The following is a 17,878-nucleotide window of genomic DNA, read 5'->3' as shown; positions in this document are numbered from 1 at the left end:
TGTGGGACTCGATCCCAGGACTCTGGGATCATGACCTGAGCCGAAGGCAGTCGCTTAACCAACTGAGCCACCCAGGCGCCCTACGGTCTTTTTTTTTTTTAAGATTTTATTTATTTGTTTGTTTGAGAGAGAAAACATGAAATGCACGCACACAAACAGGGAGGGAGGGCAGAAGGAGAGAGAGAGGCTCTCAAGCAGACTCCCTGCTGAGCAGGCAGCCTGATGATGCAGGGCTCCATCTCACGATGCGGAGATCATGACCTGAGCCCAAACAAAGAGTTGGAGGCTTAACCAGCTGAGCCACCCAGGCGCCCCACCTCTTGTACATTCTAACAAACATGATCATCCTATCTAGATTGTTTTGTGGAATCATTTTCTTACCTCATTAAAAATGCATGCAGTATTTTAAAATCAGCATGTAATACTCTACTCTGTAGGTGTTGGCAGTACCATAATTATTAAACCTGTTACCTATCAGTGGACTTTAAACTGTCTCCAGTTTTTGGTTACAGACCCTACTGTCACAGAAATTCTGAAAAACTAAATGTTTATACTCATCTGTGATTGCTTCCCTTGGACTCCATCCATTCTCCTCTTCTCCCTTCCCAGGTCCATCTTCTTACAGTCTCTTCTGTCTGTTGAACCCCTTCCCCCGCCAATGAAGCCCTTCCTTACAATGTTGTCGCCACCTCCCCGACCACCTCCCTCTTCACTGCTAAATCCTGACAGCTTCCAACAGCGGATTCTGATTCTTGCTCCCCCCCACTCCTACTCCTCTAAGGTCCTTAGTAACCTCTGATTGTTGAAACCCTCTTTGTACTTTTCATTCTACCTCTCAGTAGCATTTAGTACTTTGCATTAGGGCAGGACCTTAGTTTTCATACTCTTCTCTCTCTTGGTTCTCCTCCTACCTCTCTGACTGCTTCTTACTAGGCTCTCTCCTGGGTTATTTGAGTGGTCCCTAGACTTTTGGATTTTTCACTCAGTTAAAAAGAAAAAGTAGAGAACAACCCACATGGGTTGTCAGCTTTTAATTTTGCTAAATGACATTGGAAAAAACAGTAGAATTTCATTTCACGAAGTGAGTTTTTTTTAACATAAAGAAACTTAGAAGGATATAATACTCAATTAAAAGGTAGTACTTTAAATTTAGCTTTATGAAAACCTCATTTCATCATCCTTTTTTTTCCTCATTTCACTGAAGACCAGTGAAAAGTTGATCATTAACTAATGCCAGACTTTAGACTGGTGTTTGGAAACTACTGCTCTCTCCCCAGGGGTTTCTCTCTCTTCCCTCTGTTTTCAGTTTTAACCTACTTTGTGTCTTAATGCTTCCCAGATTTACATCTTGCTTTCGGACTATTCTCCTCAGTTTCATCTTTCTGGAGGAAAAAATTCTGATCATGAAAGTAAAACTTGCCTACCATAGCAAATTTGGAAACACAGGAAAATGTAAAGAGAACATAAAAATCACTAATAATTCTATGACCCAGTGATAATTGTCGTGATGTTTTCGGTATTTGCCAGCTGTTTTCTGTGTTGCTCTCTCACACATGCATGCACACACCTCAGGATCAGTTTTAAGAATCAAATTCATGATCACTTCTTCCCACACTGCTGGATCTGTTTCTCCTCATGTACTTCTTAAATCAGTTACTAATATCGCCATCTCGTTAGATAACTAAGCTAGAACCACTGAAGACTTACCTCATCCTTTATTTCAGCACATCTATTTGATCACAAAGTCCTTTGAATTTCTCCCTCATAGCTCTTGAATTTGTTTCTTTCTCCATTGTCACATTTTTTGTGTAGACCTTCCTTATCTCCTCCCTGGATTATCACAGCAACAAATAAATCAGTTGTCTAATCTCTTCCTTCTTCCCAATGTATCCACCATGTACCTTCAAAGTGCTCGCTCTAAAATACACACCAGATATGATACTCTTCTACACAAAACTATGCCTCCCAAGAGAAAGCCCAAACTCCCTATTGTCACATTGAAAGCTGTTCTTAAGCCCTTTTTCATTTGGCCTCATCTCCTCACGTGTCGATGATATTCATGTTACTAATGAGTTCCATTGTGCGTTTTATCAACTAGCCAACTAAGCTTTTACTTTTGTAGTGTAGTGTAATGAAGGTGTCTCATAAAAACCTAGCCATCGATCGAATCCATTCTGGGATGACATAGAGTGTTTTACCTGTGTAACTTTTACTCTTTACCACAGTTACCAAGGAGCTTGTTAGCTGGATGAGAGGCCATGAGTCATCAGTGTTTTCGATCTCTGTGCATGCCTCAGGGAGATACGCCATCACTACTTCTTCCGACACGGCCCAGCTATGGGACTTGGATACCTTTCAGAGGAAAAGAAAGCTGAATATTCTACAGTCTGTGGGTATCCAAAAGGTCAGTGGAGGTGGGGCGCATCTTGGTCTGTTGTGCTTCTCAGACCAGTTTCTTGGTCAGCAGGATTTATAGATGATAGAAGAGTAGTGAATGATTCACTTTGTCCGACAAACTGTGTTCTCCTAACCAGCCACACGCAAAGCCGAGTGGCCCACGGGATTGAAGATGTTGCCTGTGGCTACAGTTTATAACTTACTGAGTTTTTGTCTTAAAAAATTTCAAACATAAATTTGTAAGAGTTTCAAAGTGAACCCATGTGCACCATTAGATTCTACCATTAACATGTTCCTATATTATCCTTTACTGTACTTATGTCCCTATACTGTATTATGGATCTATCCATTTTCTGTCCATTTATTCTTTTTCTTTTTCATTTTAAGTGAATTGTGATGTCAGTATACTTGCCCATAAATACTTAAGCCTGAATTTAATTGACTAGGGCTCAGTATTTGCTGATGTGAAATTTATATATAATGAAATGCACAAATCTTAAGTATTCATTTGTTAAGTTTTGTCAAATACATACACTTTTGTAACCTGTGCAGACCTATTACTACCATCATCCCAGAAAGTTCTCTTCTATCCCTTCCCAGGGAAGCACTGTCCTGATGTTTTTCTACCGTAGATTAGTTTTGTCCTAAAATTTCAAATAAATAGAGCTAGTCAGTAATGGTATGTGTAAAGCTTTTCTCCTTCCGTGTGATGGTTTTGAGATTCATCCATGTTTTTGGACATAGCAGTAGTTCATTCCTTTTTATTGTTGATCAGTATTCCATTGTATACATATATCACTTTTTAAAAAATATACACTTCTATTGCTTTTTTTTAAGCTTCTAAGGCTTAATTTTTTTTTTCCATTTGATTAGCCTAATACTATTTTTGGGATTGTCTGAGTCTCCCGTGTGATTCATTCTATTGCTTCAGGTTATATTATATGCGCAGTATTGCTTTTAATATCTTGGTCATTAACGTGAACAGCTAGCAGTGCATGTCAACCAGAAATTTATTTTGTAGTCTCTATGGAAATCTCAGAGTTCTTTAGATTGCCTTTAATAATTTAAAAAAGATAAAAGTTGTAGTCAGCTTATTCTTCAGGGGGTTAGGCCAAATATCTTAGTAGGTCTTTTCTTCTTTAATTGCTTCAGCACTAAATTGAATTCTAAATTCCAAAGAAGAGCATATTGGGAAATGAACCCACAATGGAAATAGAGTTATGAAACAGTGACACAAAAACCATCTGTTCTTTTTACCATGAAATTAAAATTACTAGATGCTGGATCGTTGCCAATTCTAACCCTGCTTGGTCATTTAGACATTTTAGTTTAAAAGATAGGACTCTAAATGTTAGCAATATGAGAATAAAAGTTAGAAAATATATGTATCGTATGCAGTATGCATATAGGTATATTGTTCTAAAATAATAGAACATCATAGTCTCTACATTACCTGCAAACTTTTTCTCAAAGGACCAGATAGTAAATATTCTTGGTTTTGCAGACTAAGAGCAAAATTGAGGATATTAGGTATATACTTATTTAACCATCTACAATGAAATAATTTTGAAGTGTAAAAACCATTCTTAGCTCCTGGGCTATACAAGGACTGAAGAGGCCAGATTGTTGTCATTCCTAGCTTATTCTATTGAAAATAGGAAGTAATTGTAAACTAATCTTATTCTTACCAAGTTTTTGCTAAATCTGTTTTTCTTCCAGTTTCTGATTCTGTATTTTAAAGAGAACTTTTGTGACTTTTTGTGTGTGTGTGTGATACATGGTGACAAATGATGCCGTGAGTCTCGTTTTATGATGGCTCCTTTTAATCTACAATAGTCTTCTGCTGGGGCACTGGGGTGGCTCAGTCGTTTAAGCGTCCGACTCTTGATTTTGGCCCAGGTCATGATCTCAGGGTGGTGAGATCAAGCCCTGCTTTGGGCTCTGCCCTCAGTGGCGAGTCTGCCTAAGATTCTCTGCCGCCCTGTCCCTCTGCCTCCCCCCTCGCCCCCCAGACACGTGCCCTCTCTCTCTCTCTCTCTCAAATAAATAAAGCTTTAAAAATAAAATAGCCTTCTACCATTTTTCCCATGACATTATTATTTATTCATTTATTTATCTTGAGAGCAATCAGGCCAGTTGTCCTGGAAAATGCCCCAAATTCTGAATTTGTCTTACTGATCATCATTATGTCATTTAACTTATTCTTTCATTTGTATTTCTAGTAAAGCCAGAAGTTAAGTCTAAAGTTTCCAGTAGATTCCCGCTCAGCGCTGTCGACGAGCTCTTCGCCTGATGTGTAGGAGGCACATGTAGCCTCACGTGTCTCAGGGTTGGCCTCAGGACGGAGTGTGATAGCTGATCCCTAGCACCTGCCCGCTAGCACCTGCTGTGCTGTAGCAGGTGCTTAGAACCGGCGCCGCGGCAGCTGCTGATGCTTCTGCTCTTGTCCGCTGTTCTTACCTGTTACCTGGTCCTACTGTGGGATTATCTCAGTGCACTTAGTTATCCTTTTAAAAAGCTGTAAGGTCACTGTTCTGTCTCTTTTGAACTACATGAAATAGATGAATAATACCTCATTAGCAATTCAGAAACCCAAAAGTTTTCAAATAACTCACTTGGCGGCAAAATCCGATCTTGCCTGAACTCATTTGGCAGCAAAACCTGAACTGAACTGACAGGGGCTGAAATGTTAATATGTTTGAGTCATAGAGTGTTGCCTCGGGTCACCCAGGGGTTCTACATACTGTTACAGAATATACATCATATTACCTTTCCAGATCGGAAGTAATTCTGAATTCTGGAACACATCTAACACCAAGGGTTTCGGAAAAATAACTGTGGACCTTTGATTTCAAAATGTTTTTCTTTTTTTTTTTAAGATTTTATTTATTTCAAGAGCGAGAGAGCACATGCGTGAGCAGGGGGAGGGGCAGAGGGAGAGAGAATCTCAAGCAGACTCCCCGCTGAGCATGGAGCCCAGTGCAGGGCTCGATCTCACCACCCTGAGATCATGGCCTGAGCCAAAATCAAGAGTCAGGCGCTCAACCAACTGAACCACCCAAGCGCCCCTGATTTCAAAAATGTTTTTAAAGAACCTATCATTCCAACATTTTTCCACTGGTTTTTGTACCTGGCAATAGGAATAATCAATACCAATAGCAATAGATACCAATTGTTGAATATTTACTATGTACCTAACATTTTGTTTAGTTATTTTTAAACTTAAATAATCCTAAAAGTAGATACTACTCTCATTTTACAAATGGGGAATCTGAAGTTCAGAAATATTAAGTAATGTGCCCAGTGTCACATAGCTTTCCAAAGATTTGTGGTTTGAATCTAAGCCTGTCTTATTCCAGAGTCACTCCATTATACCATACTGCCTCTTGGATAAGCCAGTTACACCTCTTCATATTAGTAAATTTTGATTATTTTGTTGATGTTTGAGGTAGAATGTTTAAATTAAATATTTAGTTTGGGATTTTTGAATAAATCCTAGGGTATCTGATTACCATGGTTCAGTATGTATTGGAAAAGGTTTAGTGATGGATATGAGATAACATTTAACAAAGAACGTGTTACTAAACTTAGTTTAGTCTCTGTATACAGTGGGTGCTCACTAAATTTCTGCTGAATTGTGCATTTGACTTAACTTGCTCTTTATTACCGTACTGAACTCTCAACCTGAAAAGGTATATTGTTCTAAAATAATAGAACATCATAGTCTCTACATTACCTGCAAACTTTTTCTCAAAGGACCAGATAGTAAATATTCTTGGTTTTGCAGACTAAGAGCAAAATTGAGGATATTAGGTATATACTTATTTAACCATCTACAATGAAATAATTTTAAAGTGTGAAAACCATTCTTAGCTCCTGGGCTATACAAGGACTCACATCCCTCTCAAAGTGAGTTGGAAAGCCTAGCATTTTCATATTTTATGAGGAAAAACTGCAGCCCTACCCTTTTACCCAACCCTTCAAAAAGTATATTTTGTTAGTGCTTTTAAATTTTTTTTTTTTAAAGATTTTATTTATTTATTTGAGACAGAGAGAATGAGAGACAGAGAGAGAGCATGAGAGGGAGGAGGGTCAGAGGGAGAAGCAGACTCCCTGCCGAGCAGGGAGCCCGATGCGGGACTCGATCCTGGGACTCCAGGATCATGACCTAAGCCGAAGGCAGTCGCTTAACCAACTGAGCCACCCAGGCGCCCTTAAATTTTTTTTCTAAGCTTTTTATGATTGTCAAGAGATGACACTATCTAAATAATGACATGATTCATTAGGAACAATTTTATAATCATTAAAATCTGCAATTAAAATCACAAATCTAGTAATGAATAATCATGTAGGCAATAATCTGTCACAGCTATTCCCCTAAAATAGCAGTTGGTGTTCATTAACTTTTAAGCTTTTGCTTCTTCCAGTAGGAATAAACTTTATTACTTTTCTAGAAAAATATTGCTAATTATAATAAAAATATTAAGTCACTTTTTTCAACATTGGCTTTCAAACAGTGTTTCAGTGCATTGATTATAGATCACAGTGTATTTATCGCATATTCTTTCAATAAGACTTTTCTATTATAAATCTTCCTGAATCTGTTGGCAGTCTACCAGAGATTGTCTTTGACAAAGCGAGCCAAGGACAAAAGCGAGTGTTGAATCAGGCAAGGACAGCAGTCAAATTAGCATTTTTTATTGTGCCTTATTACCATTAACACTGAGTAGATTGTTTTAATTAACCAGTAAGTCCCATCATGCATTATGTATGTGTGTATGCATGCATTGTGGTTTTTTAGCACTATTTACTATTTTAAAAGATACTGTTGTATGTATATGAGAAAAGTAGTTTGTGATAATAGCCTTCAACTATTGTTATAAAAATTACAGGTTTCTTGGGGTGCCTGGGTGGCTCAGTCAGTTGAGCATCCAACTCTTGATTTCGGCTCAGGGCTGTGAGATGGAGCCCTGTGTCGGGCCCGCGCTGGGCATGGAGCCTGATTAAGATATTCTCTCCCTCTGCCCCTCCCTCCACCTCTAAGGAAAAAAAACAACAACAAAACTATTAAAAATAATTAGGGGTTTCAATTCCTGTGAAGTTTTTATAGTAATATCATTAACTATTAGAATCATTTCTTAACTGTATATATACATAGTAGGCTAAGTGACAACACAAATTAGATGCAAGGTTGCAGAAGTATTTCATTTAGGTGCCTTATTGATTCATTATGTTTGTAACGCTGGAGAAAGCTGCGGTAGATTTGGTGTTGAGCCTGCTTTTCCCCTGGCCATTTTCGGTCTGCCCCCTCTCATTACCGTGCTGACAGCCTCCAGATTGTAAATACTCCAGAGACATTCCAGTGTTCGAGATGTTGAACACTTCATCCCCAAAGAATGTAGCATTTCAGAGAAAACAGGCCTCCTTCTGACACTAGTAAATGGTGAAGGTGTGTGACCAATCAGGGGTCGGAATAAGAGGCTGCAAGTTGTTCAAGGTGTTCTGCCTCCTCAGTGAGTCCCTGTTCCTCTCCAACACAAGACCAAATCATATATTCTTAAAAAAAGAATAAAGCTTGTAAAGACAAACTGGCGGAAACAAGGACGAAATATATTCAAATATGAAGTATTACAGTAAGCTGTTTTGCAGTTAAGAAGGCTATTCTCGGTGGGAATCAAAGAATAAAGAGCTGGAGATGTAACTAAGGATTTAACCATGTGAAATGTCCCAGGCTATTTGGGGAGATTATTTTGAGAAGATGGGCAGGAATATGGTATTCCTAGGGCACAGGTTTCTTCCATTTTCTTTCCTTCTTTCTTTTTCCTTCCCTCCCTCCCTTTGTGTGCTTTACAGAAATGACACACAAAATCATACTGGAGGCCATTGAAATTCTTACGAGAAAATGGTGAATTTTAACTAAAACTTTGTATTATCAAAAGTCAGCATTGTGTAGAGCTTATGTAATAGAAAAATAGAAAGTGGTATTTCCAACTTTGATATCAGGTTCAGTCACAATTGTCCATTGCACAAAGTGAGTCACTAATAAAACATCATAAATAATGCTCAACAAACTTTTGTATACATTTATCTTAAAGCACTTTGCTGATTTTTTTCTTCCAAAGGATTAGCTCTTAGAAGCAGATTGACTAGTTCAGAAGAGTTATGTATTTTCAAGGCTGTTGAGATACATTATATAGTATCTGTAGCCAGTTTTTATTACCAGCATCCCAGTAGGACAATGCCTGTGTCCTACACTCTCACCAACATTTAATATTTGTAATCTTTATGAGTAGTTAGTATTTCATGTCATTTTATAGTAGTAAGTAGTTTATAGAGTACATATGTTAGCGTATGTATTTATGTATGTTATTTTTAAAGTCAATTTGATACATATAAAATGCTATCAATATTTACACTTGAATCTTCTATAAGGTTAAATATTTTAAAATTGTTACTTTGTATTTTATGAATTACCTAGTCATTTTAGTCCCCGATTTTTTTTAAGAGTTTTTATTTTATTTATTTGAGAGAGAGAGAATGAGAGAGAGAAAGAGAGAGAGCATGAGAGAGGGGGAGGGTCAGAGGGAGGAGCAGACTCCCCGCCGAGCAGGGAGCCCGATATGGGACTCGATCCCAGGACTCCAGGATCATCACCTAAGCTGAAGGCAGTCGCTTAACCAACTGAGCCACCCAGGCGCCTGGCTTTCAGGTTATTTTAGAAACTTACTGTTTTTATACCTCATTCTTCATTGGGGCATGCATTCTCTCTCTCATCAGTCTTTTTTTAAGTTTTATTTAAGTAATTTCTACATCCCACATGGGGCTTGAACTTATGATCCCAAGATCGAGTCGCACCCTCCTCCAACTGAGCCACCCAGGTGCCCCCCCAATTTTTTTATTTAAAGGGTTTTACCTTTTCCTTTCAGTTTTATAATAGTATATGAGATATCAGTATTATCCCATCGTATGTCATAAATGTATATTTTTTCCAGTTTAAGAAAAAGTAATTTTTTAAAACAAAAATTGACAACTTGTGGGTCGCCTGGGTGGCTCAGTCGTTAAGCGTCTGCCTTCGGCTCGGGTCAGGATCCCAGGGTCCTGGGATCAAGCCCCACATCGGGCTCCCTGCTCTGCGGGAAGCCTGCTTCTCCCTCTCCCACTCCCCCTGCTTGTGTTCCCTCTCTCACTGTGTTTCCCTCTGTCAAATAAATAAATAAAATCTTTAAAAAAAAATTGACAACTTGTATAATTTTAAATATAAAGAGGGCTATGGGCTATATGAACAATAACTGTTTTTCTCCCTCTTTAGGTTTTCTTTTTACCATTAAGTAATACCATCCTCAGCTGTTTTAAAGATAATTCCATCTTTGCCTGGGAATGTGATACTCTTTCTTGCAGATATCAATTACCAGCTCCACCTGAAAGTTCTAGTATATTATACAAAGTATTTGCCGTGACCAGGTAATGTGCATTTCACTTTTTTTTTAAGTTTATTTATTTATTTTTAAGTAATCCCTATACTCAGTGTGGGGCTCTAACTCATGACCCTCAGATCAAGAGTCATACACTCCTCCAACTGAGCCAGCCAGGCACCCCAAATGTACATTTAAAAAAATTTGTATTTTATTTAAATTCAGTTAACATATAGCGTATTATTAGTTTCAGAGGTAGAGTTCAGTGATTTATCAGTTGCATATAACACCCAGTGCTCATCACATCACGTGCCCTCCTTAATACCCATCATCCAGTTACCCCACACCCCCACCCACCTCCCCTCCAGCAACCCTCACTTTGTTTCCTAGAGTTAAGAGTCTCTTATGGTTTGTCTCCCTCTCTGATCCAAATGTACATTTTTAAAATACTGAGAATTTAAGAAATCTAGCTTCTAGGAAAATATTACAAATTTTCATTATCTCACTCATATGAGAAAATTTTCCTTCAAACTTATATATGTTCTGTAGAACTTTTTAACTTATTTTGGCAAATTTCAAATGTACGCAAAAATATAAAAATACAGGAAACCCTAATTATAGCGTTCTCATTAGCTGTAATAACTTATAGCCACTTTTATTTTATCTATAACTCAACCTGTTACTACCTCCTACTACCTACTGCGTTGCTTTAAAGCAAAGCCCAAGCAGGATCATTTCATCCGTAAATATTTCAGTGTGTATCTCTGAAGGAAAGGGTCCTTTTTGGAACATAACCATAGTACTATTGTCACTTTTCTTTTTCAAGTTTTTATTTAAATTCCAGTTCATTAACCCTTTTATCACACTTTTTAAAAATGAATAATTTCTGGGGCACCTGGGTGGTTCAGTTGGTTAAGCATCTGCCTTCGGCTCAGGTCACAATCCCAGGGTCCTGGGATCGAGCCCTGCATCGGTCTCCCTGCTCTGCGGGAGAGTCTGCTTCTCTCCCTCCCTCTGCCCCTCCCTCCACTCATGCTCTCTCTCTCGCTCACCGTCTCTCAAATAAATAAATAAATCTTTTTAAAAAAATGAATAATTTCTTAATATTGTCAAATATCTAGTCTTTGTTCAAATCAGGAACCAAACAAGGTTCACACAGTGTCTTGGATGATATATCCCTTTTTTAATGTTTTCCTTGCAATTTATTTGTTAAGGAACTGGTCATTTGTCCTATAGCACTCTCTGTATTTCAGGTTTTGCTTTTTGCATCCCTGCATTGGTGTTTAATATGATCCTCTTTTGTCTATGTTTCTTGTATACTGGTCATACCTATATTTCCTGTAAATTGGAGGCTTGGTCTGATTCAGATTTGATTTGGGGTCAGGAAGACATGATAATGATAGGTGGTTTGTGTACTTTCATCAGACGAACACTTCTCTTGTGATATTAGTGGCCATCGATGATCATGACCTAGAATGAGTATTGCATTAGAGGTTAGCAAAATGGTGCTATGCTAATTCTGTCATTCCTTTTTCCCTTATTTACTAGAAACCTTCTATAGAAAGGAACTTCTTCTCATCAACTCTCTGGTTACTAGTTAGTTGCAAAGGAAAGGCAGGATAAATGCTTGATTTCCCTGTCTTTAAAAAAAAAATTTTTTTTTTAAAGTAGGCTCCATGCCCAGCATGGAGCCCAATGTGGGGCTCAATCCACAACCCTGAGATCAAGAGTCAGACTAAGTTTAACCAACTGAGCCACCCAAGTGCCCCTCAAAATTTTTTTATGAAAAATAATGGGTTGGTTTATTAGCATCTTTCAGAGGTGGTCAATGAAGGCTTTGCCTTTAATCTTTGTGAATGAATGATTTAAACATAGTCGACATGATTTAATCCATTGACATTATTCTTAGTGATGCTCCAGTTCTCTCATCTTTGGCCACTGGGATCCTTTCAAGTTGGCTCTGAGCCCCTTTGATAAAACTCCAGTTGTCTGTTTTGAATGCTCTCATTCTTTCTCATCTGACGAGATATTCCAGGCTTATCTTACACATTTTCTGTCCCAAACCTGGAATTGGCCATTTTTCTAAAGCGCCTGGGTTCGTTTTAGTGGGTAATGATATTTCAGAACCTAACCTGGATGCTAGGGGTACTCCTTGTGACTGATTCGGTCATTGTCTCTAGGCCTTTTCAGTGGAAGAGCTAGAAAATATATGTTATTTCCTTATTTTCTCTCACCCTCTTCTAAGCCATGAATAAATCCCATCAGTTGCACCAAATGAGATCTTAACTTGGTCTGATCTTGTGCATTGTCACGGCTATTACCTACTCCAACTACCCTGGTCTCTTTCAGACTCCTGTAATAGTCTCCTTGTTTTCAACTTCATTTCATTTCATTTCCTTTTTTTTTTTTTTTTAAGATTTTATTTATTTAGAGAGAGAGAGAACATGAGTGGGGAGGAGAGGGAGAAGCAGGCTCCCCGATGAGTAGGGAGCCCAATGTGGGACTCAATCCCAGGATCCTGGGATCATGACCTGAGCCAAAGGCAGATGCTTAGCTGACTGAGCAACCCAGGTGCCCCTCAATTCCATTTCCTAAAGTCAGTCTCTACATAGCAGATAGAGTGGGGGGTTTCGGGGTTTTTTTGTTTTTTTGTTTTTTTAATTTTTTTTTAAGTAGGCTCCATGCCCAGTGTGGAGCCCAATGCGGGGCTTGAACTCAGGACCCTGAGGTCAAGACCTGAGCTGAGCTGACTGAGCCACCCAGGCGCTCTGATAGAGTGGTCTTTTTAAGTCATAAGTCAAATCGTGACACTTCCCTATTGAACTCCCTTGAAAGGCTTTCCCTTGTATTTAGAATAAAACCCAAACTCCCCATAATATCCCTGAGGCCTCTGTCATCTGGCCTTAGTTTTCCTGTCTTTCCTCCTGTTTCCTTTTCCTGTAACACAATTCCAGCCACACTTGAGTGTGACTTCTCTCTCTTCCTTAGGTGGCTGACCTTATTCCTTTCTGAACACTCACGTGTCAACCAGTCTGGAATACCAACCAGCATGAAATTCTTCCTCCGAATCATCCCTTAACTGGCTCATTCACATTTTTTAGGGAGCAGACCTTCCTCCTTTCCCAACTCTATAACTCCCATCTCATTTTGTAGTTCTTTATAGAACTATCATCAGCTGAGATCAAGTTCATTTTTTTGCTTCCCTTCCTCTAGACTAAAAAATTCCACAAGAGCAGGGATCCCACCTGCCTTGTTCACCATTGTGTCCCTGGTGCCTGAGATGATACCTGGCTTGTAATAGACACTTTACAAGTCCTTGGTGAATGAATGAGCAACAGCATTGCAAGTTAATACAGCTTATTCTTCTCGTACCTTATAAAAGTAGCTTGCTTTGAGCAGGAAAAAAAAGTTGGAGTTTTTGGGTTTTTCATGTATCGGTGCTGTACCAACTCAGTATAGTCCTGTGTGAAATATAGGAAGTTGGATTGAGATTATGCTATAAAAGATAAATGTTACTCAGAAATCCTCAATCAAGTCATCAAACAAGTACTTGTTAAGCTGGTGTCTTAGTACAATAGGTAAAAAAATATATATATGCTGTAAACCTGAGCTTTCCTGTATGGTAGCCACTGTATGCATGGGACTATTTAGTAAAAATTAAATGAAATTATTTTATTTCCTCAGAAGCATTAGCCACATTTCAAGTTCTCAGTCACATGTGGCCAGTAGTGAGCATATTGGGCAGCACAGATAGAGAACATTTCTATCCTGTTGGATCATATTGGACAGTACTGCTGTAAACAGTCCACTTAGTTGTACTTTCTCACCTTTTGTTCTGCAGAGATGGTCGAATCCTGGCCGCTGGAGGGAAATCAAATCATCTTCACTTGTGGTGCTTGGAAGCTAAACAGCTATTCAGAATTATTCAGATGCCTACTAAGGTTCGAGCCATCCGCCACCTAGAATTTCTCCCTGATAGTTTTGATGCTGGTTCCAATCAGGTTAGTAATATAAAGGTAGGACATTGTATAATTTCTGAACCATCTTTGCTCTTGTACCGTGATTATTACAAGGACTTGAAATTGCTAAGATTATGAAGAGTCTAAAATTGAAAAAAATTTACATTATTAGGTTCTGTATATTACTGACAATTAACCCTTTTTCTAAAATCAGTATACTTTAAATTTATGTCATGCTTTATGGTTTACTGGGTGCTTTAGCATGTTATTTTTTATTTGCGTATAGGGAAGGTATTCTCACCATTAAATAGACTGACATTAAAGCTTAGAATCATTAAGTGACTTGTCAACCTTCCTATTAATTGTAAGGATTAAAGGGGGGAGTAGAATTAAAGTTTTCTCTATGTTGTACTGTTTTGTCTACCATAACTTGTTGCCTGAGTTTTATGAAGCATGTTTTCTTTGTATCTTGCCTTAGTTTACAAAATATTCCTCCCTCTACATACTATTTTGTAAAAATTTTCTTTGCTTATGTATTTTATTCATTTTTTTAAAGTAGACTCCACGCCCAGCATAGGGCTTGAACTCATGACCCTGAGATCAAGAGTCACATTCTCTATGGATTGAACCAGCCAGGCATCCTCATACCATTTTTCTTTTTAATAGTTGAGTAGTCAAACCTTAACTTTCTTATTTTAAATTGACTGTTTTGAGTCGCGTACTTTAACAAGTTATATATAACTCATGACCCTGAGATTAAGAGTTGCATGCTCTGCCAGCCGAGCCAGCCAGGTACCCCAACTTAAATTTTTTGAATAGATAATGCATTTACAAGGTTGAAAACATAAAAAATAAATAAATAAAAAGACAATGAAGTGAAATCTCTTATTCTTCTCTCCCATTTGCCCAGTTACTCACTCTCCATAACTACTGTTGTTATAACACTCCTGTTTCTCCCACTTTCTTATGCAGCTTTGCACCTTGCTTTTCTTCACTTTTTTTTTTTTTGGCTTTTCTTCACTTAATTATTGACCTTGAAGATGGTCAGTAGAGAACTTCATTTTTTTTTTTTTTTTTTACAGCTGCACAGTATTTCATAGTTTTTTAACCAGTGCTTTGTTATTGGGCACTTAGCCTGTTTTTAGTCCTTCTTTATTACAAATAATGGTGCACTGAGGGGTGTCTGGGTGACTCAGTTGGTTAAGCGTCTGCCTTCGGCCCAGGTCATGATCTCAGGGTCCTGGGATCGAGCCCCACATTGAGCCCTCCGCACTCAGCAGGGAGTCTGTTTCTCCCTCTTCCTCTGCCCCTCCCCCTGCTTGTGTTCTCTCTCTCTCTCTCAAATAAATAAAATCTTAAACAAACAAACAAATAATGGTGCACTGAATAACTTTTTGCACACACCATTTCATACATCCTCTCCATAGGATAAAATCCCAGAGTTGAAATAGTAGTATTAGGATTATGTGCATCTGTAATTTTAAGGATCTTGCCAAATTGCCCTCTAGAAAGGTTGCATCAGCTGTGAGTGAGGGGGTTTCCTACAGCCTGACCCAACAGAAGAGATTGCCACCTTCAGACTGTCTCCAGCCACTTCCAGGCTGTCGTCTTTCATGTAGCAAGTGACATCAGCATCTCGTGCAGTCCATGGTGGCACAGCTTGCCAGCTCCGGCATTGGGGAAAGAACCCATGCGTAGACAAGGCAGTAAAGGGGTCTGTTGTGTATTGACTTACGCTTTTTTAGTACATGTTTTCAGTTTTTCAAATTACGTGAATTAAAACTAAGTTTTTCCCCCTTTAAAAGCTAGATTCCTTCTTACCCTTCCTTGCAGCCCACAGACTTTCTTTTCTCCATTCCCCAAGTGTTACACCTGCCAGAGTCAGGTTTATGTAGGGGCAGCAGGACAAATGCTAGTTCTGATCAAGCTGTGGGGATGGTAAAGGAAAACAAACGCTCCCCCCTCCTTGCCTCTGACAACTAGAGTGGAGGTCACAGTTAAGGACTGTCTAATCATCTGTATTCCCTCTGAAGGGATTAGTACAGATGCTCCCTGCCATAGTCTCTCAGGATGGGCACCTTGCTGGTTCTGGTCAGAGTCAGGCTTATCTGGACCTCAATAGGGCTAATGTACATGAGCCATAATTAGAGATTTTGAAATACATGATGGCTCTTTGCGAATATAATCTCTGACAATCTTCCCCCCCAACAAACAAAAAAAAACCCTCCATATATAGCTACATACACATATGTATGTGTAAATGTGTATAGTTTGATGTTTAGGGAGTTGACTTTTTTTTAAATTGAGTTATAATTGACATAAAATGTTAGCTTCATAATGATTCGATATTTATATACATTGTGTAATGATCACTATAATAAGTCTAGTTAATGTCTGAGACATTGGACTTTTAAATGTGTTTTTGGAACTCATATATTGTTTCTCTCTACTCTTAGGTTCTTGGAGTGCTAAGTCAAGATGGTATAATGAGATTTGTTAATATACAGACTTGTAAACTTCTCTTTGAAATTGGGAGCCTTGATGAAGGAATTAGCTCATCAGTAATTAGCCCACATGGACGGTACATTGCATCTATTATGGAAAATGGAAGTCTGAACATATATTCAGTTCAAGCTCTAACACAAGAAATAAATAAGGTATGTTATCAAGTAAAGAATATCATGGGTTTTGTTTTATTTAGTTTTTAAGATTTTATTTATTTATTTGACAGAGAGAGACACAGTGAGAACAGGAACACAAGCAGGGGGAGTGGGAGAGGGAGAAGCAGGCTTCCCGCGGAGCAAGGAGCCCAATGTAGGGCTCGATCCCAGGACCCTGGGATCATGACCTGAGCCGAAGGCAGCCGCTTAACCAACTGAGCCACCCAGGCACCCCTATTACGGGTTTTTTTTAAAGATTTAAATGTTGTATCATCAAAAATAAAATCTTGGGGTGCCTGGGTGGCTCAGTCAGTTAAGCATCTGCCTTCAGTTCAGCTTATGATCCCAGGGTCCTGGGATCAAGCCCTGCATTGGGCTCCCTGCTCAGCGAGGAGTCTGCTTCTCCCTCTGTGCTTTCCCTTCCTCTCTCTCTGTCTCTCAAATAAATAAATAAAATATTAAAAACAAACAAACAAAAACAAAAAAATATAATCTTTATGCTCTGATTTTCTAAATTCCTTGGACCTTATCCATACTTCTGGGTTTTGTTTTGTTTTTTTTCCTCTTCCTCCCAAAGCCACATCTCTATGCTTTTTTTCTTTCCTCCATGGTTTTAATTTTAAGTAATCTCCACCCCCAACGTGGGGCTTGAACTTACAACCCCAAGATTAAGATTCACATGCTCTACCGACTGAACCAGCCAGGCCCCTTCACACTTTTCTCAGCTGTGCTCCTTTCTTAAGTTGCTGCCTGCCTAACAGGCATCTGTGGGGTCCCTATCCCATTCAGCGTGCCTGTCATGATCTCCTTCCCAAAAGAGATCTTCAGTCCCAGTCTCTTCATTTCTGTCTCAGTCTTTCTTCCCATCTTATAGGTTAGAAATCTTGGAGCACTAGGACTGTTCCTGTACATCTTTAGTCAATATTAAGTCGTAGTTCTTAAATTTGAAATAATATCTATGTAAGTGTTGCCTGTTGTCCATCTCCACATTAGCTGTCCCTGTATTTGTACTCAGTAACTACTCTTGAGTTCAGTTATTTAAACCAATATACCAAAACTCAGAGGGGCGCCTGGGTGGCTCAGTCATTAAGCGACTGCCTTCAGCTCAGGTCATGATCCCAGGGTCCTGGGATCGAGCCCCGCATCGGGCTCCCTGCTCGGCGGGAAGCCTGCTTCTCCCTCTCCCACTCCCCCTGCTTGTGTTCCCTCTCTCGCTGTGTCTCTCTCTATCAAATAAATAAATAAATAAATAAATAAATAAATAATCTTTAAAAAAAAAAAAAAAAACTTGGAGCCCTCAGGGCCTCCCTCTGCCCATCAGTCCCTCTTTTATATAGCATGTTTCTAAAAATAATACTGTCATCATCATTTCTAAAATAGTGCTACTTTGGTGGCTTCCTTCCTTTTGTCTGCCACTTTAAGTCCAGACTCTAATGCCTGACTGTCAAAG

General features: G+C 38.9%; 1 protein-coding gene across 13 annotated transcripts in view; it reads left to right on the top strand.

Moving 5' to 3' along the window:
- Nucleotides 1–17,878, top strand: part of TBC1D31 (TBC1 domain family member 31) — an 88,278-nt gene that overhangs the window by 32,460 nt on the left and 37,940 nt on the right. For all 13 annotated transcript variants that reach the window (XM_064587931.1, XM_064587932.1, XM_064587927.1 and 10 more), the window contains 4 exons: nucleotides 2,226–2,404; nucleotides 9,707–9,858; nucleotides 13,651–13,810; nucleotides 16,225–16,425. In XM_064587931.1, coding sequence (XP_064444001.1) covers nucleotides 2,226–2,404; nucleotides 9,707–9,858; nucleotides 13,651–13,810; nucleotides 16,225–16,425 — 692 coding nt within the window. The remainder of the gene's footprint in view (nucleotides 1–2,225; nucleotides 2,405–9,706; nucleotides 9,859–13,650; nucleotides 13,811–16,224; nucleotides 16,426–17,878) is intronic.

The sequence above is a fragment of the Mirounga angustirostris genome, unplaced genomic scaffold (genome assembly GCF_029215605.1).
Source record: "Mirounga angustirostris isolate CCGP_5_RB_7025 unplaced genomic scaffold, mMirAng1.0.hap1 SCAF_4, whole genome shotgun sequence".
Lineage (NCBI taxonomy): Eukaryota > Metazoa > Chordata > Mammalia > Carnivora > Phocidae > Mirounga > Mirounga angustirostris.
Note: the sequence above shows the minus strand (reverse complement) of the source record. Positions and strands in the feature narration are given on the sequence as shown.